Here is a 23,309-nt window from a genome sequence, read left to right on the forward strand (position 1 = left end):
GAGCCATGACTTGAGAGTCAAATTATTCCTTTTTTCATTTTTTCCAGTATGGATAGTTTATGAGAGGGAATAAAATCTAGGCCGGAGCCAACACCACATTGAAACGAACTTAACAAAATTGGAATCATTGATCAATAGTCACTTTTTTTTTTCCCACCTCTTTCTAGAATTTGCCATCGGCACTCTAAAAAAGTCATCATACGTAATTAATTCCGATGAAAGGTCAACCAATGCATTTGAAGTTGATATACATGAGCAAAAAAATATGTTCCTCTCTTCTGAAAATAATGCTTATATACCATATATATAAGGGGAATGAAGCTCTATCTATAGACTATTTGTAATTAGATATAAAATGTACAGGAATAAATTATCAGACAGAACTCCACATCATATCCATTACTAGATCAGTCTTGGCACTAAATGCAGAATATTTGAACCTCACTTCGAGAATGCCCTTCTCAGCTGTAGTGGTGCTTTCTCCGACAACCACCGAGTTAGGATGAAGCGAAATAACCAAAACTGAAGAGAAGGTAGGGATTCATTTTGTCCACAGTATGTTATCGCCTGTGAGCCATCTGGTTGCCATTTTCTGCCCCTGATCAAACTCGGCACCTAACATCTATGCAGAGCTCCACTGCTGACATCTCCCCTTCTTTGAGATCGCATCATTTATAAGAGATTATGGCATTCAGATAGCAGCATTGAGGCCTTTAGCGCTTTACCTGACTCTTAGAACCCTTCCGAGGCATTTGACATCAGCGTCTTAATTCATTGGACTAGATTTGTGCAAAAAGAATTTCATTCCATGTATCTGGAACACCAGGTAAACACCAATGCAGACAATCTTGCACGCCTGATTTGGCTGTAATGCTGAACCGAGATATATGACCCTCATCTCGAACCTGGGATAGAGCTGTTATGTCCAAGAGCTTAACCCTTGTTCCCCGCACTGCGCCTGCAGCGTCTGAGTCATTAGACACATCTTGCAATACTTCCTTTCCTATTGACATAGGAGTGGTGTTGTCACAGCTTCCTCCTGTGTTCCAGTCCCCACCAACAAAATGCCTGGGCGAGAGGGTCCGGTAGAATGCTTTGAGACCTGGATACTTTGGGAGCTGTGAGTTCACCCAATTAACAACACTGTGGACTGTCACATTCTTGGCCCTCCAAATCATTGCTATCTTCTTGTCAGTGTTTGGCACACCCCCAACATGCATTACCCAGCGGTTAGCCTTAAGCTTTCCACGATTCCAGTGGTGCCCTGTATTGAGGACTAGGACATCAAATTTGTGAATATAATGGCGCAAGAACGCTGGTGGCCGATCAAGGTGCATGGCATAATGAGTGGCTGGGTTTGTAACATTAATAGGCTCCACATCGCAGAGGGTCGATGACCAGTAATAGAGGATGGTAGTGTTGGTGCTTGGGAACCGGTATGCCCAACCACTAGGGCGGACATCACCACGTGCCTGGGCTATCCCATATTCCATCCCCACATCCATGACATCATGTCTCTCCTTACCACCTGTGATCATACACATTAAAGACTGGAACTGCTGTCGGCCCAATGAATCTCCAACAAAAGCTAGAGTTTTGTCTTGCATCCTGAAAGCAACAACACAATACTCACATTGTCAATCGTCCAAAGAGGTTAAATACCAAAAATTTCAAACAGTTGCGAGGACTAGAGAAAATGGGATGCAAGGTAGCATATGAGGTGACCATTATTTGGACAGCCCTGCAAGGCCTAGCAACTAAGGTAAAGTGCAAAAATACCAATTATTATAGATAGGATTTATGGACATGGGATACCACAGCCACATCAGACCAAGTCCAAAATTTGGAAAAATAAAAAATTTATAGAATGAAACCTTCCGTATGACTTTTAATTTTAAATTTTAACATTGTAATACCTTTTCAAGAACTTAGAGCCTTCAAATTCTTCCATTTGACAATCTTTTGGCTGCCATGAAAGTTTTTCATAGGCAAAATCTGTCCGCTGTGTCAACCGGCAAGCCCACATCCCTGACAGCCATTGCTTGCAACCATGCCCAGAATACAAAGGCTTCTTATTGTCTACAACCCATTTTCCTTTCGCATAATTACAGACTGGTGCTGTGGTCAGATAAATAAGAATGAGTAATCAGTAATATAATCACAAAACAGAAAAACACAATGGTCTAGATAGATTCTCTTGATCGATCTTTCCATAAGTTTAGAAACAAAATACCCTGCAAGACAATTTTTCAAAAACAAAATACTGCAAGACCATTTTTCAAAAACAAAAGCCTAATTTATAACATAACTTCAAGAGTTACCTGGAGTTTGCATGGGAGTTGTCAATTTGTCAACTGAGGTATTTGTATATGTAGAACCTATTGGTGTCACTAGGTCCACATTTTGGTTCTGTAGGTCAGAATTCTTTTCCTCTGCTTTTTCTTTGTGTCTTGTATCAACTGCTGTTTGTTCTTCTTGATTTGAACCTTTTTCTTCAACTATTTTTACGTCCTTTCCATCGGCCTCTGTTGAGCAGGTAGAGCATTCTGCATTGCCATCTTTTTCTGCTTCCTGAACTTGCTTATCTTTTGCTCCATTTAAGAAAATCCCTGCACCATGATAATATACAAAATTTAAATCCATATCATTTCATGATGTTTAAAGCATATAGATGACTTTGGATGTAATGTTAAAAGCAAAACAGATTTAAGGAACCATGAACGTGGAAATTTGAACATGTTAAATTGTAGAGAAACACAAGTCAGTAACATCATAATAAGATAATTTCAACAGAAAAAATATGATTTGGCAACACTACTCATGCTGCTCTTATGAGCACAACAAGTAGAGATATACAATCAGAACAGCAACATATAAATCAAAAACACGGACCAATACAAACTCTTCATATGGTATCTAACCCCAAGAACACACAACAACAACAAAATATAAATTAATAAAAGAAACAATATCGTACCACTCTCCTTAACATGGGTTGTTACTAGATCACTACTAATCTCATTGCTTTTTTGAGAGCTTTGCTCAGAACCTAGTTGAGCTGCGAAATGTGATTCTTCTTTTACAGTGTCCCTTTGTGCAAACGTTGCTACACCTTTGTCCAAATGTATTTCTGGCTCTGATGGTACAAATTCTACAGAGTTATCTACAGAATCATCATATGTCTCTGCACCATACATGAAAAGGAAAATACGAACTGTGAGTAAATCTACGAATTATTATTCAGTGCAACCCAATTGTAAGCTATTGACAGAAAGTCAATAGATTTTGTCTAAAGGAAAAGGAATGTACTATTGGAGACAAACCTGGATCCAACTCTAAAAGGGTTTGGGGCGGTACCAAGTTAGTAAGAAGTGGGGTCTTCTCCCATCCCCATATAAGAATGGTGATACACATGAGAACAATGGTAATAAGAGAGAGATGTTTACCCTTCAATCCATAAAAGCTTCCTTTCATTCTATATGCACAATAAGAGATCAAATAAGAATGTTAGAACTTAAACCTAAGCAATGACACATAATTTCTGGGTATTGAAATTCATATATAGTAATTTAACAAGTTGCCCCACTTCAAACAAATTGATTGCAGAAACAAAAACCCAAATGAGAGAAACAATTCCATTGTGGATGCAAAATCCTAGCACACAAAGGTTAAGCAATCATGGGTTGTTCAAACTTCCAACAAAATTTCGGATTATAAGCTGAAAAAATAGCATTCTCCGAACTCCATTTAAAACCTACCTTTCATTTTCTCAGTAACATGCAAAAGCAGATCAAGTACATATTTCCCAATACAGAAAACCAATATGGCACGAGCTAAAAGCAAAATAGAAGAAAATAAAATGGATCTGAAATGGAATAAATTGGAGATTAGATTTTAGCTGAATCTGAGAAGAAGAATACCTGAGAGGAAAACAGCCCAAAAACGTCAGCAATCTCCCGAGAAATCAAAACAGCAACAAATAGTTGCAGAAATAGCATAGAATATCTGACCAAATTGGGAGGTTGATGAAATTTTATAAAGAAATGGAGCCGTGGAGAAATTTGTTTGGCATAACAAGGTGTAATGAAGACAGCGAGAGAACTGGAATTTAAAAATTATGAAAAAAATATAATCAGCAAAATAAATAAATAAATAAATAATGGGTTTGGACGCACATCACAACGCCTTGAAGACGTTTAGGCGTACACACACACAGTTGTAGACAGCAAGCGTACGGAGATTCAAACATTGACGACGACTGACGAGTATCACGGAAAATTAATGAATTTCAAAATTTTGACAAAAACATAATATTGTTTTATTTTATTAATCATTTTAGGAAAAATCAACTAATTAATTACCATAAATTAGTGTGATTGGCACATGAAAAATGAGTGCGTGTCACGATGAAAATTTGTTTTCATGTCAACTTTCTTGGTTAACGCGTCAAATGACTTGACTCTATATATATTCGTCTTTTTCTTTATGTTCTCTTCTCTTTATAAATTTTGTATGTTTTTTTTTAATATAAAAACAAATGGTCATAACTCCAAATGTTATGCGAAATGGACAGAGTTTTTGCCGAGAGGTTAGAGAGAAGCATCATGATTAAGGATGCTACTTGCCTCCTCTTTTTTTATTTGTCAAAAATACTACTCGTCTTTTTACCTGTAAAAAATACTTCTCCTTCGTGCCAATTATAGTTTAACACATATACAAAAATAATTCATAAAAAAATAAAAAAAACAAAAACTTATCCACACATGTCATATTGTTATTGACATAAAACTAATGTATATGCGAGGGAAAAAAAACCATGGTTAACTGATTATTTTCTTTTTGTGTTTTTGATGAATTATTTTTGCATATATGTCAAACTGTGATTCACAAGAAAAAAAAAGTATATTCTTACGAGTAAAGAGGCAAGTAGTATTCATTTTATATTGAGATATTTAGTCATATACCCATTTTTAGCACTAATAATATAGATAAACCCTATACCATTGAATTTCTATAAACAAACCAAAAAAACCCCCAAAAATGATAGCTGGCCCTATTGAATTTAAGTTTGATTATTGAATTACTTTGATACCCTATTGAGTATTTTGGGTGTTTTTTATGAGGTTTGGGGTTGGACTTGTTTTAAGAAATTGATGGCAGTTTTGTAATTTATAAGAAGTTAAAAGCCTATTTGTTATGTTATAAATGGGTTTTTGATGTGTTTCTAAAGTCCATTTCATATAGGGTATTTTTATAATTTGGGCCTCTATATTGGGTATAATAGTGAATCTCCCTTTTATATTCATCTTACTAGAATGATAGGTCCCTTCCACAATCAAATAAAAAGATTTATGGATTGTAATCTTTGAAATTCTAATATTTGAAAACACATTTAGTGCTAATTATGAAACTGTTTTCAAAATAATGAAAATATTATCGGCATTAGTATGTGAGTTAGAATTTGGATAAAGGGTTGATGTTTGGAAGTGTGGATTTTGGTTGAGGTCTCAAGTCCTCCATGTTAGGATGTCGAGTTTGGAGTCCTAAGTATCCTAATAAAATATTGAGTTTGAGCTCAAGAGAATATGAGATTCAAAATTTAGAATTTGAAGTCCCATGCGTAAAGAATTTTGAATCCAAGATTTCGAAAAAAAAAAAATTGAAACTAACTTTTTGCGATTAGAATTTCATTGAAAAACTCATTTCAAAAGAACCATCTGCCAAACGTATATATTTTGAAAGCATCACATGAGGGCCAGTGGCAGCCCCCACAGAGGGGCAAGGAGGTGCAGGTGCACCTCCTCTCGCCGGAAAATGCGTTGGAGATGCAGGAATTTGCCCCTTTGTTTGTGCCCACCAAGTGTTCGATTAAAAGCCTCAAAGAGGCTGTTTTATTGCTGCTGTGTGAGACCCTGAATATTTACCTTAGATTGTTGAGCTCGATCTCACGATCACGTAGGAGAAAACGGTTCGTCAATTGGACCTCCACAACCAAAGTTATAGATTTTAGAAGATTTTAGAATATTTTGAAAATTTTTCACTTAAGTTGCAGACACAACCAGTCGAAGAAGAAGATGACTCTTGTTTGTAGTTAGAATCCTGTGCTTCTCAACTTGTATTCCTTTTTAATGTGGTCCACTATCAGGGCGCCATGTGTCAAATTTTAATTAGACCAAATTTAGAAATTCATTAAAAATTCATATGTGCTCCAAAAAATTCACCGAAAAATACCCCAAACTCATAATCACATCTACTTTTATCTTGTAACCTCCAAATCACATGTACTTTGGGTTAGATTAATTGGTATTGATTTTGGTTAGATTAATGGATGATTTCATATGAATTTTGATAGACTAATTGTGTAATTGACATGCATTTTGTTCATATTTGATATTAATTTTGGTAAATAATTGTGTAACATGAATTTTGTGCATTTAATTTATATAGAAAATAGACTATAGTCGATTTGGCTTAGACGTAAAACTCTTATTTATTTTAATTATGAATAATATTAGTATTGTTTAAATTGTAAGGTTATTTGGTTATTATTATTATTTTTTATGATGTTTTAGCCTTTTAACATTGCCCCTTCCCTGAAAAATTCATAGATCCGCCACTGATGAGGGCTAACTAGTCATTCACGAGCCGAAATGTAATTTTGTGAGGTTAGCCAAATGTGACTAACCAAGAAAGAGAAAATAAAACTAGTCAATCTTTACAATATATAACTTTTTGAAGTTAAAGTTTTTTATTTTTGGGTTTCACTTTATGGAAATAAATTAAATTTCAAGGTTAACCAATCTTTTATCTAGCGTTGGTGTACAAGCAGAATATAAAAATAGCTAGTTATAATAATTTCATTGATCACAAATATGAGTTAGATAAGTCGTTTAAGGTAGTGTGGCTACCCTTTTGTAATGGTTTGAAACCAAATAATTTCTTCAATCTGCATATGATCCAATATAAATTGGATTATGACTTTTCCAATCCAATCCGATCACATTGAAGCTTTATCGTCATTGGATCGGATCGGATCGGATTGGATGATCGGTTTTCATAATAAATAACAATAATAAAAAATATGAAACATCACATTCTAATAGAAATAATGAAATGCTACATAAAATTATTTTGATTTTATAATATATTAAACATAACTCCATCAAATTACTTAAAATGTTTATAACTTTCTTAATGAAAATTATTTAATGAGCAAAATAAGTATGAAACTAATTAGCTTGGATTTGATTGGATCCTCACAAGCAAATATGTCATCCGATCCAATCATGTCGGTTTTGGAAATTAAGAATCCAATTCAATCCGCCAAATCATCGAAATTGATTAAAATTGGATTGGAATAGATCGATCGGTTTGATCAGATTGAATTGAATCTTGTACACCCCTTGAACCCAATGTTTGCATATTAGAATAATTTAAAATATTACATTTTTAAGGAAAATAAAAACTTTTCTAATCGTTTAAACTCAAATTTTGAATAAAGTTTAGGTATCACATGCAAAACGGTACGGTTTTCTGAATCATATATCAAATGGGCCCTAACATTTTATGGTCTTGTGCTTTCACAAAGAATTGGGCCTCTGCTGTCAGGTTTGTGCGCTTTTACGACACGGTCCCTTTAGGAACGGTTCACTCCACGCCTCACTGCTCGCGTCACTCTCCACGACAAACAAAGGAGAAGAGGAAGAAGAAAGAGAGGAGTTCAGCTGACTGAAGCAGCAGAAGACACAAAAGCTGCCCTCTTTACATCACCTTCAGGTAAACTTCGGTTCGCCTCCTCTTTCTTCTCCCACTTTAATCCCTAACTCTCCATTGTCGGAACGTCGTCGTACTAGGCTCTGCTGGAATGGCCCCTAACTCGGAGTTCACAGACGGCGCCGAAGCGGCCAACTCTCTCCAGTCTATCTGCTACAAGCGTGGCTCGCTTCAGCTACTCGATCAGGTCTCTCTCTCTCTCTCTCTCTCTCTCTCTCTCTCTCTCTCTATATATATATATATATATATATATAATAATAATAATAATAATCCAATTAATTTCGTTTTTATTTCTTGTTTTTGGGTAATTTAGCTCTGTAAGTATAGAATTAGCTTCCAATTAACTGTTAGGTTTGTGGGTTTTGAACAGAGGAAGCTACCTCTGCAAACTACATACTTGGATATCCGAGACTCCACAGATGGATGGTAAGGACCAAAAAAGCTCGCTCTTTCCCATTTGCTTTTTAACTGTTAATTTGTCAAATTCACGAATTGGGTTTGTTGTGTTTCAGGCATGCGATCAAAGATATGGTGGTGCGCGGTGCGCCTGCCATTGCCATTGCCGCAGCTCTGTCTTTGGCTGTAGAAGTGTTTAACTTGGAGGATTTCAATGGAACACCCGATGAAGCGTTTTCTTTCATTGTAATGAAATTGGAATATCTGGTCTCCAGGTTTGAACATGTTATATATAATAATATTCAGGTGTTTAAATTGTATAGTTTAGAAGATGGCATTCTGATTGTGTTGTTTTTTCTTTGATGGTTCCTCAGCCGACCAACTGCTGTCAATCTTTCAGATGCTGCAGCTAAACTAAAACAAATTGCATCCACGGTAGCTGCTGCAACTTCGGATGCGAAGAATGTGTTTGAGGTATTAACTAATTACTTCTATAATTCTATTGTTTTAGGTTAGTGACATTGTACTTGCTGGTACATGCTTCATTTCTGTTGCTAATATTCCATTATACTTGCTTTGTTTGTTTATTTTATAGGCTTTTATAGAAGCTTCTGAAATTATGCTCGAGGACGATGTTGCTTCAAACAAGGCTATTGGGACTTATGGAGCAAGTTTCATTCAGCACCTACTGGAAAACTCTAAGAGCATTTCTATGTTGACCCATTGCAACACTGGCAGGTATTTTCTTGGGACGCATCCTTTATGATTTGGTTTTTGCATTTTGTGGTTGCCCGTATGGGTTTTGTGTAGGTTGAGCATGTGCTCCACAAATAAAGGTTGGTCATGAAATCCCTACAATACATTGTGCAGGTTTTATGTATATTTACTGAATTTTGCTTATAGGTCTTTTCTGGCTGTGTTATGTTTTGTATTTCCAGTCTTGCAACAGCTGGTTATGGTACTGCCCTTGGTGTTATACGTTCACTTCATACTGAAGGAGTGTTAGAAAGGGCCTATTGTACAGAGACACGCCCATTCAACCAAGTGAGCATCTACTCTTTAGTTGTTCATAGTTTTCTGTTAGCATCCACTAAAGAATTCTCCATGGTATTCATATATATAAAATGAGGAAATTAGTTAAACGAAGTGATCTTGAGAGGAGTTGCATGCTGTTGTTTGAGGTCAGGTGAAAGTATCCTTGGGACTTACTATTGCATCTTGATGGGAAGCCTGCCTTGGTGTTATTTGTATTGTGTTTGGTGTAATTGTTAGGTCATTGAAATGGTTGTATTTATCCTCTCACTTAGTTTAAGCATTCAAACTGCTCTACTGAATATTATTAAACTTTTTGAGAAAAATTGATATATATTATTATGATTCTCAACTAAATGCAGGGATCCAGACTTACAGCATTTGAGTTGGTGCATGATAACATACCTGCCACTCTTGTAGCAGATTCGGCTGCAGCTGCATTAATGAAAGATGGACGTGTGAATGCTGTAATTGTTGGAGCAGATCGTGTTGCAGCAAATGGTATTTGAAATGAATCAACAACTCATTGCTTTAGCGTTCTTATTTACAAAGGTTTTGTGTAGCTGATTTCCTCTTCACTCACTTCAGGTGACACTGCGAACAAGATTGGGACCTACAGTCTTGCCGTAAGCGCAAAGTACCATAACATTCCATTTTTTGTCGCTGCACCACTCACTTCCGTCGACTTATCTCTTTCTTCTGGACAAGAGATAATAATAGAGGAAAGATCTCCAAAGGAATTGTTGCACTCACAGGGGGGACTCGGGGAACAAGTTGCTGCATCTGGAATCTCCGTCTGGAACCCAGCGTTTGATGTTACCCCTGCTAATCTGATTGCCGGCATCATAACAGAGAAGGTATCCACTCTCACTCTCTATGAGGAATGATCAATTAGAACCTGTTGTGTTTGAATCTTATGACCTTTTGTTAAGCAGGGTGTCATAACAAAAAAGGGCACCGATGCTTTCGACATAAAGGGTTTTGTTCAGAAGGCAGCCTTGCAGTCCGGTGCATAGCAGATGCTTCTGGGATTGGATGAAACATACACCACTGGTTTATTGCTGTGTAACTTAATATGAAGAGAGCTTTGCGCTATATATGTCAAATAATTGGGAGAATCAGTCTTTTACCCCAAGTAATGACTTTTTTCCCAAAATGTAAGCCGGCCATTTTATGGTATTATTGGTCGATGTAATAAGTACAAAGTTAATAATAAATTAGAAAAGTAGCTGTTGAAGATTTAAAGGCAAATTTATGCGGTTTTTTTCGGACCTTTATCCATGAATGTGAATGTTGTGTGTATGTACCCTAAACAATATGTACGGGCTTATGGCCTGGGATGTTTGTAGAGTCAATAACAAGTTTTTTGGGGATGAAGCGTAACAGATTAATGGCCGAAGTGATTACATTTTCGTTGCATTTGTTGACTAAAATTGTAACAAATTTTGCATTCCTCCGCTTTTTTATTTAAAAAAAAAAAAAATCATTCTCGGTGAGAAAATGTGATTCGAGCTTGTGAATTCTTCCAATATTAAGAATAGGAAAAGTATAATAATTAGAGCCCCACCATTCTGTGTGGCCCCACCCCACCAGTGTTTAGTTGGTAAGGTTCCTGTAATGCATGTAACTGGGTGCCACGTATAAGTCTTTCAGGCTAGAGATTGTGAGTCTACCCTGACGCTGGTGGTGAGAGTAGCCAATCTCCCCCTAAATTTTTTTTCATTAAAAAAAAAAGTTTAATAATTAGACTCACTACTAGTTGATAAATACTTCATCATTTTCGTTATGTTACATGACATGAGTGAGAATTTGGATCACATTGAAGGGTTAATGGATTATACATTATAGTAGCTACTCCTAACTAGCAATGCAACGACATCGTAACGGCCCAGCATTTTGGCCCATATCAAATATTAACCTCTCCGTTTTTTCCCCCATCAGTCTCTCTCCTCTCACAAAAATTTTGTTTCACGAATGACGACCAGGTTGTGTCTTCAGTGAAAAACGAAGAAGAATTCTTCTAATACAAAGTATCCAAGTCCAAGCAATTAGCTTTTTCGTTTTGAGGACAAATACTTGGCTTGCAAATTGGGTGGTGTTTGGTTACAAGGGTAAGTGGAAAAATGAAGAAATCAGCATTGCCGTTGCAAAATGCATGTGGCGGTAGTAAGAATCAGAGTCTGGGAAAGGAAGCTTTGGTGAAGCTATTGAGGTGGCATTTTGGGCATCCTGAATTTAGAGGCAAGCAATTGGACGCCATTGAAGCTGTCTTATCAGGTATATTGTACCTACATTTTCTTCATGCCTGGACAATCTCATTGTTTTTGCCTGTTTGGTTGCTCAGAAAGCGTGGGAAAATGTAAACAACTGACCTTGGCAAAACCCCATTTCTTTTTTTTGCGTTTTCTGGGTTGCAGGAAGAGATTGCTTTTGTCTGATGCCAACTGGTGGCGGGAAGTCAATGTGTTATCAGATACCGGCCCTCGCCAAGAAAACTGGAATTGTGCTTGTTGTTTGTCCTTTAATAGGTGAATTAGATGTATAAATACATTTAGTGTTCGAAAAATCGGCCTAGGCGGCCTAGGCGGGTTGGTTTTTTTATATAATTTTTTTTTTCCTGACTTTAAACCTCACGTTGCCTCTCTCTCCTCTGAGCCGTTGCCTACTTCTCTCTCTCTCTCTCTCTCCCTCCCGAGAGAGTTTGAGTCCGATACCGAGAGAGAGGGATATGGAGTGGAGGAAGAGTTAGACTTTAGAGGCCTAGCCTTTCATTTAAAGTATTTTTCTTTGTAGTACTATTATATGCTTTATGCTTAACTTTTTTCTCATGTTTTATATCAATTATGGTAATTTATAATATATATATCCTTTTATTTTGCATGATTTTGGTATAAATTTATAATTTATAATACAAAATAATTAAAAAGAAAAGAAACGCCTAGGCGCCCGCCTAGGCCCTGATTACTCCTCTAGGCGCTAGGTCCTTCAGAAAACTTTGCTGAAGGGCTTCTGATGGGGCCTTACTTTGTGCTGCTTGAGCTTCTTCACTTAGCCTTTGGCTATGAACCTTATCCAGGGTTTTACAAAAGTGTGAATGCAAAGATTGATGCTGATATCACAGAGTGGAAGGTGGCCAAGAACCAAAAGAAACTCTCTTAATTATCTGAGATGGATTGAGATGAATGTACTGGTTATTTTAGTATTAAAATTTTGTCAAATCACTATACTGCCTACCGATTTTTCGAACACTGATAATTTTTTATGTTTTACATGTTTTAACAAATGAAATACTTTGTGTAAATGCTTGGACTTGGCTCTAAGTTTCTTATGCATTCTGTGTGCAGCTTTGATGGTAGGTAGGCCTACAATTTGCTCTCCTGGACTTGTGGTAATTTTTGTACTCTGAGAATTGAGGTGTGGGATTTTCGCATTTTTTATTTGACCAGGAAAACCAGGTGATGGCATTGAAGGAGAAAGGAATTGCTGCTGAGTATCTCTCCTCGACTCAGGCAACCCAAACCAAAAATAAGGTTGAAGTTGGATTCACAATAAAATCTCTTGCTTTGCATTAAAATGATTTTCACTGTGATGAAAACCCTTGGGTTTATTTATATAGTAGTTTATACAGCTTTGCTGAGCCTTATGAAGAAGCAGGAAGTTGTTGTTTGGTGATCACCTTACTTTGTATTAGTTCACTTTTATAGAGACTTCCTGCAGCATGCAAGCGTAAAAGCAATGACCCCTGATGAGAATATTGATGTCTCTCCTTTGCATTTTAGATCCATGAAGACCTTGATTCTGGAAAACCATCTCTGAGGCTACTTTATGTGACTCCAGAACTGATTGCAACACCCGGATTTATGACAAAGCTGAGAAAGATTCACACGAGAGGGTTGCTAAATCTCGTTGCCATAGATGAGGTGTGAAGCTAAATTGTATGTGTACCCATAGCTAGTATATGTGAACATTTGAGTTTTCTCTAGAAGTTTGAGATTTTGTGCATAAGTTCATCTCTCTTTTGAAATTTCAGGCACATTGCATCTCTTCATGGGGCCACGATTTCAGGTTTGTGATACACATATATTTTAGCAACAATTGGTGTGTTTCGCATTTATATTTATTATTTTGACCCAGACAATTGGGGGCTTCTAAATGATCAGAAACTCTAAGTGAATGTGATAATAAAACCAAAACTTTCTAAGAACCTTAATATTTGGTAGTAAAAGTCAGATGGCAGCATAATCCTAATCCCTCCATCCTGTGTGCTATTGATTCTATAGTTTCTTCTTTTCAATTCCTTTGAGATATGTACTGCTAGATTTTTTGACCTATTTGCCTCAACTTCCATATCATTATTATTTGTATAAAGTGAGAAATGGAGTGGTGGTAGTATTGATCTATATATAATATTTAAACTCTGACAATCAGGTTCTTTCTTTTGGTTCTCTGTCTCCTTAATTGTGGTACTGAAACAGGCCTAGCTACCGAAAGCTGTCAACTTTAAGGAGCCACCTCCCAGGTGTACCAATATTGGCTTTAACAGCTACAGCCGTTCCTAAGTGAGTCTTTTGCTACACTCTGCAGAGAAACTTAGCTCATAATTTGCAATGCCTCTGACTTTTTTTATCTTTCATTTTGGTTCTTTGCAAAAGATGCATTGGTTTGTAGATTTAAAATTATTGAGCATCATTTTTTCTTTTAAAGTGAGAGGCGCTAAATATTGTATTTTCTTTAATCATCATATTGTTTTGTTCTGCAGAGTTCAGAAGGAAGTGATAGAGTCCTTATGCCTTCAGCACCCGTTAATCCTAAAATCTTCTTTCAATCGTCCTAATATACATTATGAAGGTGCACCCTGCTTCCTTGACTTGATTCATGTCCTGTTTGTGACGTCTCTTGGCTAGTATTATACAAAGCTCGGGGAAGGATAGGAGTAGTTGTTAAATGTAACCTTTGCCATTACCTCACATCATGTACATATGGAGAAATCTGACCAGGTTTCTCTATAATGCAGTTCGATACAAAGATCTTTTAGATGATTTCTACGCTGATTTGTCTGATGTGCTAAAATCTAGCGGAGATGTCTGTGCAATTGTTTACTGCCTTGAACGTACAATGTGTGATGACTTGTCTGCTCATCTATCAAAAAATGGAATTTCATGTGCTGGTAAATCACTGTTTTTCATCGACACTTTATGGCCCATTCGGTAATGTTAATACTTTATTTCATTTAAAATAAATATAAAGAGATGGGAGATGTAGATGAGAGAGGAAGAAAAATACAACAGTTTTTGAAATAAACAATTTTAAATGGTTTTCAGTTTTTAGTTTTGATTTTTTCTATTCTTCCTCCTCTCATCCTCACCTCTCTCTCTCTCTCTCTCTCTCACACACACACACACACATTTCTCTTCTCTCTTCCATTTTGTTTCCTTAGTTAATAAAATGTTAATAAATGGGCCACTAGTTATTGATTAGTAAATTCACTTTTGTTTTAATTAAAAAAATGGCTTTCTTTTGCTATTTTCAGCTTATCATGCAGGGTTGAATGATAAACTACGGAGCTCTGTCTTAGATAATTGGATTTCTTCTAAGATACAAGTTGTTGTGGCAACGGTGGCTTTTGGGTATGATTGTGTATATAACTTAAACATTTTTCTTCTTTCCTTTTGCGAAAAAAATTTATCTTATTGCCCCCAGCTTATGATTGGGATTGTGATGTCCTTGCCTCTTTTCTTTCTATATTTGTGCTTGGAGCTTGTTGTGGTGCATGCACAGTAATTGAGCTATTGGTGTCCCTTCAGGATGGTATGAAACTGAATTACTGTTTGTTTAAAAGAAATCTTACAATTTTTTTTTTTGTTCAACTCTCCTGTTGGAGATAATGTTTGGCATAATGTAATGTGGCTCTGGTTAATTTAAAGGGTATAGATAGAAAAGATGTCAGAATTGTTTGCCATTTTAATATTCCCAAGTCAATGGAAGCCTTCTACCAAGAGTCGGGTAGAGCTGGTCGTGATCAACTACTCTCCAGAAGCCTGTTATACTATGGAATTGATGATTGCAAAAGAATGGTTGGTTTAATAACACTGCTTACTTTGATGCCTGTATACGCTTAGTTCCATTGTTCACTTTAGTTTCTTTCAATTGATTATATTGTAGAAATTTATTCTAAGCAATGCTGATAACAAGAAGTCGAAGGCCTCAAACTCACAGGAAGAGTTGTCAAAAAAAACCCTGACCGACTTCCAGCAGGTGACACCAATAACTTGTATAATGTTTGAATGAATTCTACATAATTGATGTTTATTGGAATCTGAATTGAAACACATGTAGATGGTTGAGTATTGTGAGGGTTCTGGATGCCGCAGGAGAAAAATTCTTGAGACTTTTGGTGAAAAGGTAGTATAACCTACTGAAACTTTTGCTTCATATGTTTCTAGAGTGCAACATCATGCTCCAGAAAAGCTAATTACTGACATAATTCGAAACAGGTACCTGCATCACTATGTGGAAAAACATGTGATGCCTGCAAACATCCAAACTTAGTGGCCAAGTATTTGGAGGAGCTTGCAAATACTTGTATCGTCCGGCAAAAGTTTGGTTCATCTCGAATTTTTATGAGCAGGTGGTCTATTTTTATTTAGTGCTGATATTTGCAGTGTTATTTAAATTCTTTCATGTCAATGTAACCAGGCGCATGCTTATTCATTAATGTCTGACTTTCAGCTCCTCAGATACGATTAATGAAGATCGAACCTCTGAATTCTGGAATCGTGATGATGAAGAAAGTTGTTCTGAGGACGACATATCTGATTCTGATGGTAAAATTCCATTTTTTTTTTTTTTTGGGGGGGGGGGTGTGCAGGAGGTATGGTAATTCGTGTATCTCATTCACTCTCTTTGTCAAATGCCAGATGGTCTTGCAGTCAAGAACCTTGCCAGGTCAAAGTTGCCAAAAAAGTTGGGAATCAGTGGAAAAATTGAGTGCTTGCAGCGTTTAGAAGAAAGATATTACCCGGATAAATCTTCTGATAAGCAGGTTCTTTCTGACATACTGAATGGTCTTGCAATTAGAAGTTTTAGAATTGCATATGTGCCCTAATATTCTTTATGTGCTTTAAGAACCATTAGTTGCTGGATCCACCACTTGATAGTCTGATTGCCATCCAAGGGGCAATTCACATGTTAGCTAACTTGCTTAAAAACTGCCATACATTCACTGTTCATATATATGATTTAGAATGGTAGATCTAAAATAATCTCCACTTAGACCTTTACCCCTGAACAACTATTATTGCCTAATTTGACCACAGATAAATAAACCAGAGAAGAATGCTACATCTGATACGCTGAGGGAAGCAAGCAAGCAAAGATTACAAAATGCTCTAAAGCAGGCTCAGCAGCGGCTTGGTAACTTAAAGTAAGCTCATTGCAACAAACCAGTTAACCACTTGAGATATTAACTTTTTCTCTCAACAATGGAACTATCCTTCTTTTGTGAGTAATCTGGAGGTTCTCTAAGTTGAAAATCTTCTATGCAGGATTGAAGTGGAAAAATCAGCCTCTTTTCTCGAAAATGAGTGTTACAACAAATATGGGAAAACTGGGAAATCTTTTTATTATTCTCAAGTGGCAAGTACAGTGAGGTGGCTATCATCTGCAGATTATACTGGCTTAACTAATCGCCTTGGCACCATTAACAGTTCCCTATCAGACAATGCTCCGCCTGAAACAGAACCTCCTGCAGCACCATCACCTTTGGTGGAGGGACCAACAGAAATTACCAGCAGTGATTTCCATGATAGTGTTAGATCAGAAACTTCTGTAGCTGTGTCACTAACGGAAATTGCTTCCCCAAGTACAAGGCTGCCACCAATTCCGTCCTTCTCACAGTTTATCAACACCAAAAAGACAAAAGACAACAGATCAAGTGCATCAGAAAAGAAATCACCAAATGGAGTTCAGAAGAACCTAGAGAAAAGAATGAGGTTGCAGTAGGTTGAATATATTGGTTCTTTTATTTTATAATTTTTTTGAGGAAACTAGGCATACAGATACTTCGCAATTTCTTCTCATTGTCAATAGCTGATCTTCAGCAGTTATTTCCTTGTAGTGTTCAAAACCCAGCTATAAAATCTAACATGTGGAAGAGGCATGTATATCTGGTTATGGTTATTTAGATTCGATCACAAAAAATCACAAATTCGATTTACCATTTTACACCGTGATGGCAAAGAATTTAAGTATTTCTTTCTTGTCTATGAATTCAGGGGATTCATCTCATTAACCTTCTTCCTTTGGGAAACTGATACGAAAGGTTGGCTGAGATATAACTAAAGCTTATTACAGAAAAGAGCATTAAAAAATAAGCTTGGTTTGTGAAACAATCCATTCGTCCTATTGCCTCTTATGTATTTTGGTTCATGCTAGTGATGCTGGCAATTAGGTAATTTATGCATCTTTGAGTGGCAACTTGCCAATGAAATTGGTGTGCAGGCTTCCCAAGTAAAGATGATCCTCAAATTCCAAAGCATTTGTCACAAACGACATCACGCTTCCATCTGGATCCTCAAGCTTCTTCACAATCTTACCATCAGCTACCACATTCACCACCATGGCTTTTGTGCGCAAGCCACTGACTAGTTCAGTCAATTTCCGAGATGATGCTATCAAGTGTTTGGCTGCTTTGGAGGTGTGGACAAACTCCAGCCCCTCTGTAGTCAACTGTGTCATGCATCCAAACATGTCATTCTAGTTGGCATATGCTCTACGAAAAATTCTTGGGAAATAGGTGGCACTGTCACATTGTTTTATACTATATGTATAACCACCACGTGACATTATAACGGTCACACCGAAGAATTTCTCGTGGTTCACTTAATTAAGGTTGTATTACCTGAAGTAGAGCGATCCAGAAAGATCCATCTGGGGCAAGATTGATGTTGTCAGGTCCACCAGGAAGGTTCTCAATGAAGATCTCTGTCTTCCCCTTGTTCTCTCCCTTCAGCCAATGCCTTTGGCACCTAAATCTGAACCATAAACACAATATTATTAACATGGTAATTTGGTTTAAGTTTTTCCTAACTGATGAATGAGCAAGAAGTGTTAGTCACATCATCAAGCTTACTTCCATGTTTCACAGACCACCAGATAATCTTGCTCTTTGGACACTGCAACTCCATTAGCAAAACCCAAATTATCAAGTAGGATTGAAGTCTCCCCTGACGATGGATCGTACTTGAGCAGCTGCCCATGTGGTTTTGCCTCTAGCACATCTAGAAACCAATCATGGAGTCCAAATTTGGTGCTTGCAACACTAAAATATAGACTGCCATCTGATGCCTCAATCACATCATCTGCAAATCTGATTTCAACATGAATATAATAAGGCTGGCCGCACTTAGATATCAAACTTATCACAAATAATTTTTCACATCCATAATACTACATTCAATCTATTCATTTATGTTGACGGGTCTAGCCAATGAAAAACGGTCTTAATTTGCAGAGAAGTGGTCTTGGGTTTGAATCCTCCATTGGCATCTTGGTAGAGTGTGTACGAGAAACTCTCGTTCTTTTGTAGATAGACTATCACTTGTGTTAAAAAAACATCTATTCATTTATGGGGCCATGCATTTATTGTCAACTGTTGCCAACGTTTATTGGGCTTATTTTTTGAAAAGAAGCACTATATCCTTTGATAGTGGGTCAGAGAGTTGTGGACCCAGGAGCCCTTTGGGTCCACGTGTACCTCCATGAAAAACACAGGTGGAATATTTGTGGGGTTCGTACCAACATGGTCTTATTGAACCATGTTTTTGCATTTCTATTGGATATGCTTTAGCAGAAGAGAGTTAATGCATCAGACAAAAACACAGGCTACTATCAAAGAAAAAAAATCTCAGATTGAACGTCCAAACAAAGCCCATAAGAAAAAGTACCAAACTTTGATTGCAACAGCATTCATATCGAATACCAACAGACCATGATGTGCATGACATGTAGCAATCGGTCCCAATATTTTTTTTTGGACGAAATCGGTCCCAAGGTAAAACCAAAATAAGAAAAAAGATTCCTCACAGTACCATCGCTAAATAGTACAAATCCCAATTTCGTGAGGAAACTGCCACACCTCACAATAGAAGATGACCTATTGGATTGTTCTGTTCTGTGTCACTTCAGAAAATATTTGGCATGGCTTGCACATGGCTCTTTTTCAAGTGAACGCATTGATTTCTCCAGCCATTTTCCACAGTTGGATGAAATTACAGCCAACTTGTGTTCATGTTGTTTTTATCTGAAGGGTAAATCAATCGCAAGGCACTTGATTTTGCAGCTTTTTGCACATTTCAAGAATGAAAAATTATCTGACTACACATGCATTCAGAAACATGTTATAGCACATTGGTCTTACTCATACCTTATTTTGGACCCATTAACATGTGAAGTGAGAAGCTTGACACCATTTTCAGTAATTTTAAGCAAACCCTGCACAAATCACAGTAACCATGCAGAAAAACTTACTTATAACTGCCCGGTTAATAACACAATGATGCATGAAAAAAATTATCTCACATGTCATTGATAGTAAAAATTATTATCCCGTTGCATGAAAGTCTTTCTAAAAAATAAGACTAGTTGCATGAAAGTCTTTCTAAAAAATAAGACTAGAGTACTCTGCTTTAACCAGGCCACAGGCATATCCAAGGGGTTAAGAGGTGGTGCTCTTACCTCTTCAGTATCACATGCAACAAGATCACCTTCCTTGGTGATTGTGATCCCAAGTACCGTATCACTGTTCACCCTTTTCCAGTTCTCCCAGTTACCATTTTTGTGAAGCCTTTTGATCCAACCATCTCTTGTAGCTGTATATATTGTCCCTTCTTTGTCCACATCAATATCTTCTGGTTTCAGAAGTAGCCCATCTCCAAGTTTAGTCACTTTCTACAGAAACCCAAAAAGGAGAAAGAAAAACATAACAAGCAGAGTAATTTAACAGACAAACATAAAGCTAATCACAAAGTTAAATCTTAATTAACACAAACTTGAAGCTTCACCTGCAATATGTTGTTTTTAGGAAGATGGGAAGCAGAAGATGGTGGAGGCAGGTGAAGTGAGACTGGGGATATTGGGGAGGAGAAGTAGATTTGAAGAGTGAATGCAAGCAAACATGCCAGAACAAATGAGGTTAGCAAATGCTTGAGAGCCATGGGACCAGTTTTCTGCAGTGAGGCGTGTTTGCTTTTGCCGGAAGAAGATTAATCTTGATGAGAATATTGCCAATATTGTGAAACATTCACATTGTTGTCTGAGATAAGTTGTGGCTGAAAATTGCAGCTGTCAGGAAGATAGAGAAGCCAGTGAGTGACTCAGTGAATTATTGAGTTTCTCACTGAAACTTATTATTTGCCAAACATTACTCTCTCATGTTTCAAATGTGTTTAGGATAAGGTTTATCTATTTAGTGGTCATGCTTATGTCAAATTGTCAAATCGACCGCAACATCTTCATGGGAACATCATACGATTGAGAGAGTTTTGGGGAAATCTAACAATCTCAAATTGCTGGAAGAAGAATTCAAAGATGATAGGGAAACTGAATTTGATAAAATTTAGCTTCTTCTAATTAGAATATTCTTTCTTTCTAATGGGTTTAAACTCTCCTTTAATCCAATATATTAAATACATATATTTTTTTAAATGAAGTCTTGATAGAGTTTTGTTTCCCATGCCAAACATGCCCTAATAAATAGGCCCAAAAGTTCAATGATTGGGATATATTAATGTATTTATTTACCAAATACTGGCAAAAACAAAAAGAGGTAGTTACCAAAATAATGAGCTTGAGTCTCATAAATTTCCCTTGACCCAGTGTCCACCTATTGATACAAAATGATGCAAACCCATTTTTGGCCCCTGGCTAAATGCTAAATAGTAAGAAAATCCATGACACAAACCCCTTTTTTATAGCAACATTTTGATTACAAGAAATCCACATAACTTAGACTTCTACTCTCTCTTCCCTTCTCCTCCCATAACACAAAGAAACACGCATAAAAACAGAGAGAGAGAGAGAGAGAGAGAGTCTGAGAGAGTTCAATGTTCTGCTTCATTCCATGGCTCTTACAACAAGTTCAGAGTCTCATCCAACCTCTGCAAAACCAACCCCAACTCCTCCACCAATCGAAGTCGAGTGTGTGAAATGCGACTCTTGTGGGTTCACGGAGGATTGCACCCCTGCATACATCTCACGAGTCCGGGAACGTTACCAGGGCCGTTGGATATGTGGGCTCTGCGTTGAGGCCGTGAAAGATGAAGTCTTGAGATCAGATAGGCTCATTTCCACCGAAGAAGCCCTGAACCGCCACATAAATTTTTGCAGGAAGTTCAGATCATCAAGTCCTCTGCATAAAGAAACAGAGCACCCCATCCTTGCCATGGGTCGGGTTTTTAGGCGGAGCTTGGATACTCCAAGAGCTCTCCGGTCAAATTCTAGCTCTTCTCTTGGTGGTGTCGAAAGGGTTGGCGGCCCAGCGCTTGTTCGTTCAGGAAGTTGCTTCTCTTCTCTGTCTAGGTGAATGGTTAGAGCAAACTTTGCAGGTACATATGAAACAGAGGAACTCTGTTTTTTTTCTTAGATATGATAACAAATTGGGTAATTTGGGCTGCTTTTTTTCTTCTCCTTTTTTTGCTCTAATGGATTGATCTTAATGGATTTTTAAGATAATTGCTGAGAAAACTAATATGACTGATTTAAGATTGTTTGTTTCTCTAGACTTTTTCAATGTATATATTCCATAATTTAATTTGCTTCAAATACATTATTTCTTTTCTTTTTAATTATTTTGTTTCTCTAGAGTTTGTACATTGTTTTGTTGTTTGAAGGAATATGAATGACATGATTGTGTGATCAAGGTCAAGGTACATGAATTGTTCAAAGGGGTTGGCAAATTAATGGAAATAAATCTAGGACCATTAACTGATTGTATATAGGGTTTGGTTCCTGCATACAAATTCATGAAAGTGATGCCACTGCATTTTCCCTTTTATTCTGGTGTAATTACTAATTAGCTGGTTTCTTTCCTGTTTCAGTCATGCCCAGTTGTGTAAAATGGCTTATTTGAAAACAAACAAAAAAGAAAAAAAAGAAAAAAAAAGAAAAGAAAAGAAAAGGTAAGAGAGAATTCAGAAACACAGAATGAAATTTCTGAGAAATTTCCCAGAAAGAAATAAGGAAAGCAATTGTTATGTTATTTGATCCAAAACCACCAAGTTCACTCTTGCAAACTTCTGTTCAAATCCCCTCTCCCTCAATGCGGCAAAGTTATGAACACATTATGTGTAGATATTCAGTCAGCCAATATAAAGACAACACCACTTTCCACTTCTACCATGTGTAGTGCTACTATACTGTCTTCCTGGAAGGAAGTTTGTGGATATTTCTAGCTAAGAGATTTCTTCCAGGTCTGAACACTTTTAGAATATATCGCATCTGACAAGAAAAAAACACATTATCTGTGGGACAGCCTGATTGTCACCGAATGCATTCACTCGGGTCAGGTTCAAGGTTTTTTTTCTTCTTCTGATTTTTGTGTTAAAAGTTAAAACAACCCGAGTGAATGCATCCCAATGAATGTATTCGGTTATTTGAAATTAATAATATTATCAACTAGCTATTAGTTTAGTTTCTCTGATACTGCTTCATTCTTAATGTCACTAGGCATCTGTTTGATTTCAAAAAGACTTGGCATCAATCACAGAAGAAGTTTCGGTTGGGCAATTTCTTTAAACTAGTTTACCTAACCTATTATAAAACTATGGCCTCTTTTTTTTATGTGCTAAATTAATCATGGCCCTAATGTTCTTCACTCTACCATGCCACTGCATTAGAATGGATTATGGCAGTTCATAATCTATTAAACCGTCCACGATTTGACATAAGATATTATGGAAGTTCGGTGGCCCCGCATTTGACAACAAAGGGGTCAACAATATATATAGAAACAGTTTAGCCATTGATGCTAGCATTTAGTATCAGCGTTACATTGACTAGTAACACCATGTGACGGTGCAACTGTCACATTATAATATCATATAATGCACATA

At 36.9% G+C, this 23,309-nt stretch overlaps 5 protein-coding genes across 5 annotated transcripts; 3 read left to right on the forward strand and 2 right to left on the reverse strand.

Annotated features, from left to right (window-relative positions):
* Positions 1 to 307: 307 nt before the first annotated feature.
* TBL16 (TRICHOME BIREFRINGENCE-LIKE 16) lies at positions 308 to 4,227 on the reverse strand. The gene is made up of 6 exons (XM_021949289.2): positions 3,921 to 4,227; positions 3,324 to 3,475; positions 2,978 to 3,184; positions 2,322 to 2,609; positions 1,917 to 2,118; positions 308 to 1,608 (listed from the first exon to the last, which is right to left on the reverse strand). Exons 2-6 carry the CDS (start codon positions 3,472 to 3,474, stop codon positions 780 to 782), a joined length of 1,677 nt encoding a protein of 558 aa, XP_021804981.1. The 5' UTR covers position 3,475; positions 3,921 to 4,227; the 3' UTR covers positions 308 to 779.
* A 3,389-nt stretch (positions 4,228 to 7,616) lies between these two features.
* LOC110749197 (NagB/RpiA/CoA transferase-like superfamily protein) lies at positions 7,617 to 10,452 on the forward strand. Its single transcript, XM_021949244.2, has 10 exons — positions 7,617 to 7,776; positions 7,854 to 7,960; positions 8,144 to 8,199; positions 8,286 to 8,444; positions 8,544 to 8,643; positions 8,765 to 8,907; positions 9,108 to 9,213; positions 9,564 to 9,702; positions 9,790 to 10,058; positions 10,137 to 10,452. The coding sequence occupies exons 2-10, from the start codon at positions 7,865 to 7,867 to the stop codon at positions 10,215 to 10,217; spliced, it is 1,149 nt and encodes a 382-aa protein (XP_021804936.1). The 5' UTR covers positions 7,617 to 7,776; positions 7,854 to 7,864; the 3' UTR covers positions 10,218 to 10,452.
* Positions 10,453 to 11,133: 681 nt separating this feature from the next.
* On the forward strand, positions 11,134 to 17,426 carry RECQL3 (DEAD/DEAH box RNA helicase family protein). Its single transcript, XM_021949229.2, has 19 exons — positions 11,134 to 11,478; positions 11,619 to 11,729; positions 12,546 to 12,553; positions 12,648 to 12,731; positions 12,981 to 13,121; positions 13,232 to 13,266; positions 13,677 to 13,760; positions 13,961 to 14,049; positions 14,216 to 14,368; positions 14,732 to 14,828; positions 15,006 to 15,009; positions 15,126 to 15,275; positions 15,364 to 15,456; positions 15,538 to 15,603; positions 15,696 to 15,829; positions 15,931 to 16,025; positions 16,119 to 16,243; positions 16,518 to 16,624; positions 16,746 to 17,426. The coding sequence occupies exons 1-19, from the start codon at positions 11,325 to 11,327 to the stop codon at positions 17,200 to 17,202; spliced, it is 2,187 nt and encodes a 728-aa protein (XP_021804921.1). The 5' UTR covers positions 11,134 to 11,324; the 3' UTR covers positions 17,203 to 17,426.
* On the reverse strand, positions 16,800 to 20,618 carry LOC110749190 (protein STRICTOSIDINE SYNTHASE-LIKE 4-like). Its single transcript, XM_021949232.2, has 6 exons — positions 20,262 to 20,618; positions 19,936 to 20,148; positions 19,625 to 19,692; positions 18,332 to 18,568; positions 18,101 to 18,233; positions 16,800 to 17,928 (listed from the first exon to the last, which is right to left on the reverse strand). Exons 1-6 carry the CDS (start codon positions 20,412 to 20,414, stop codon positions 17,656 to 17,658), a joined length of 1,077 nt encoding a protein of 358 aa, XP_021804924.1. The 5' UTR covers positions 20,415 to 20,618; the 3' UTR covers positions 16,800 to 17,655.
* A 491-nt stretch (positions 20,619 to 21,109) lies between these two features.
* LOC110748150 (DUF1677 family protein (DUF1677)) lies at positions 21,110 to 22,043 on the forward strand. Its single transcript, XM_021948180.2, has one exon. It carries the CDS (start codon positions 21,320 to 21,322, stop codon positions 21,779 to 21,781), a length of 462 nt encoding a protein of 153 aa, XP_021803872.1. The 5' UTR covers positions 21,110 to 21,319; the 3' UTR covers positions 21,782 to 22,043.
* Positions 22,044 to 23,309: the final 1,266 nt, after the last annotated feature.

This window comes from Prunus avium, chromosome 7 (genome assembly GCF_965620075.1).
Source record: "Prunus avium chromosome 7, drPruAviu1.hap1.1, whole genome shotgun sequence".
NCBI lineage: Eukaryota > Viridiplantae > Streptophyta > Magnoliopsida > Rosales > Rosaceae > Prunus > Prunus avium.

Excerpts from the sequence above, each read along its gene's own strand:
- LOC110749197 (XM_021949244.2), top strand. The coding sequence starts at position 7,865 with ATGGCCCCTAACTCGGAGTTCACAGACGGCGCCGAAGCGGCCAACTCT. Across the intron at positions 8,200-8,285 it reads CGAGACTCCACAGATGGATG|GCATGCGATCAAAGATATGG; the intron begins GTAAGGACCAAA and ends GTTGTGTTTCAG. Across the intron at positions 9,703-9,789 it reads AGATCGTGTTGCAGCAAATG|GTGACACTGCGAACAAGATT; the intron begins GTATTTGAAATG and ends CACTCACTTCAG.
- LOC110749190 (XM_021949232.2), bottom strand. The coding sequence starts at position 20,414 with ATGGCTCTCAAGCATTTGCTAACCTCATTTGTTCTGGCATGTTTGCTT. Across the intron at positions 20,149-20,261 it reads CTAAAAACAACATATTGCAG|AAAGTGACTAAACTTGGAGA; the intron begins GTGAAGCTTCAA and ends GGGTTTCTGTAG. Across the intron at positions 17,929-18,100 it reads TCTGGATCGCTCTACTTCAG|TTGACTACAGAGGGGCTGGA; the intron begins GTAATACAACCT and ends TGCATGACACAG.
- RECQL3 (XM_021949229.2), top strand. The coding sequence starts at position 11,325 with ATGAAGAAATCAGCATTGCCGTTGCAAAATGCATGTGGCGGTAGTAAG. Across the intron at positions 15,604-15,695 it reads TTGAGACTTTTGGTGAAAAG|GTACCTGCATCACTATGTGG; the intron begins GTAGTATAACCT and ends AATTCGAAACAG. Across the intron at positions 16,625-16,745 it reads CAGCGGCTTGGTAACTTAAA|GATTGAAGTGGAAAAATCAG; the intron begins GTAAGCTCATTG and ends TCTTCTATGCAG.
- LOC110748150 (XM_021948180.2), top strand. The coding sequence starts at position 21,320 with ATGGCTCTTACAACAAGTTCAGAGTCTCATCCAACCTCTGCAAAACCA.
- TBL16 (XM_021949289.2), bottom strand. The coding sequence starts at position 3,474 with ATGAAAGGAAGCTTTTATGGATTGAAGGGTAAACATCTCTCTCTTATT. Across the intron at positions 3,185-3,323 it reads CCTTTTAGAGTTGGATCCAG|AGACATATGATGATTCTGTA; the intron begins GTTTGTCTCCAA and ends TGTATGGTGCAG. Across the intron at positions 2,610-2,977 it reads AACCCATGTTAAGGAGAGTG|GGATTTTCTTAAATGGAGCA; the intron begins GTACGATATTGT and ends ATCATGGTGCAG.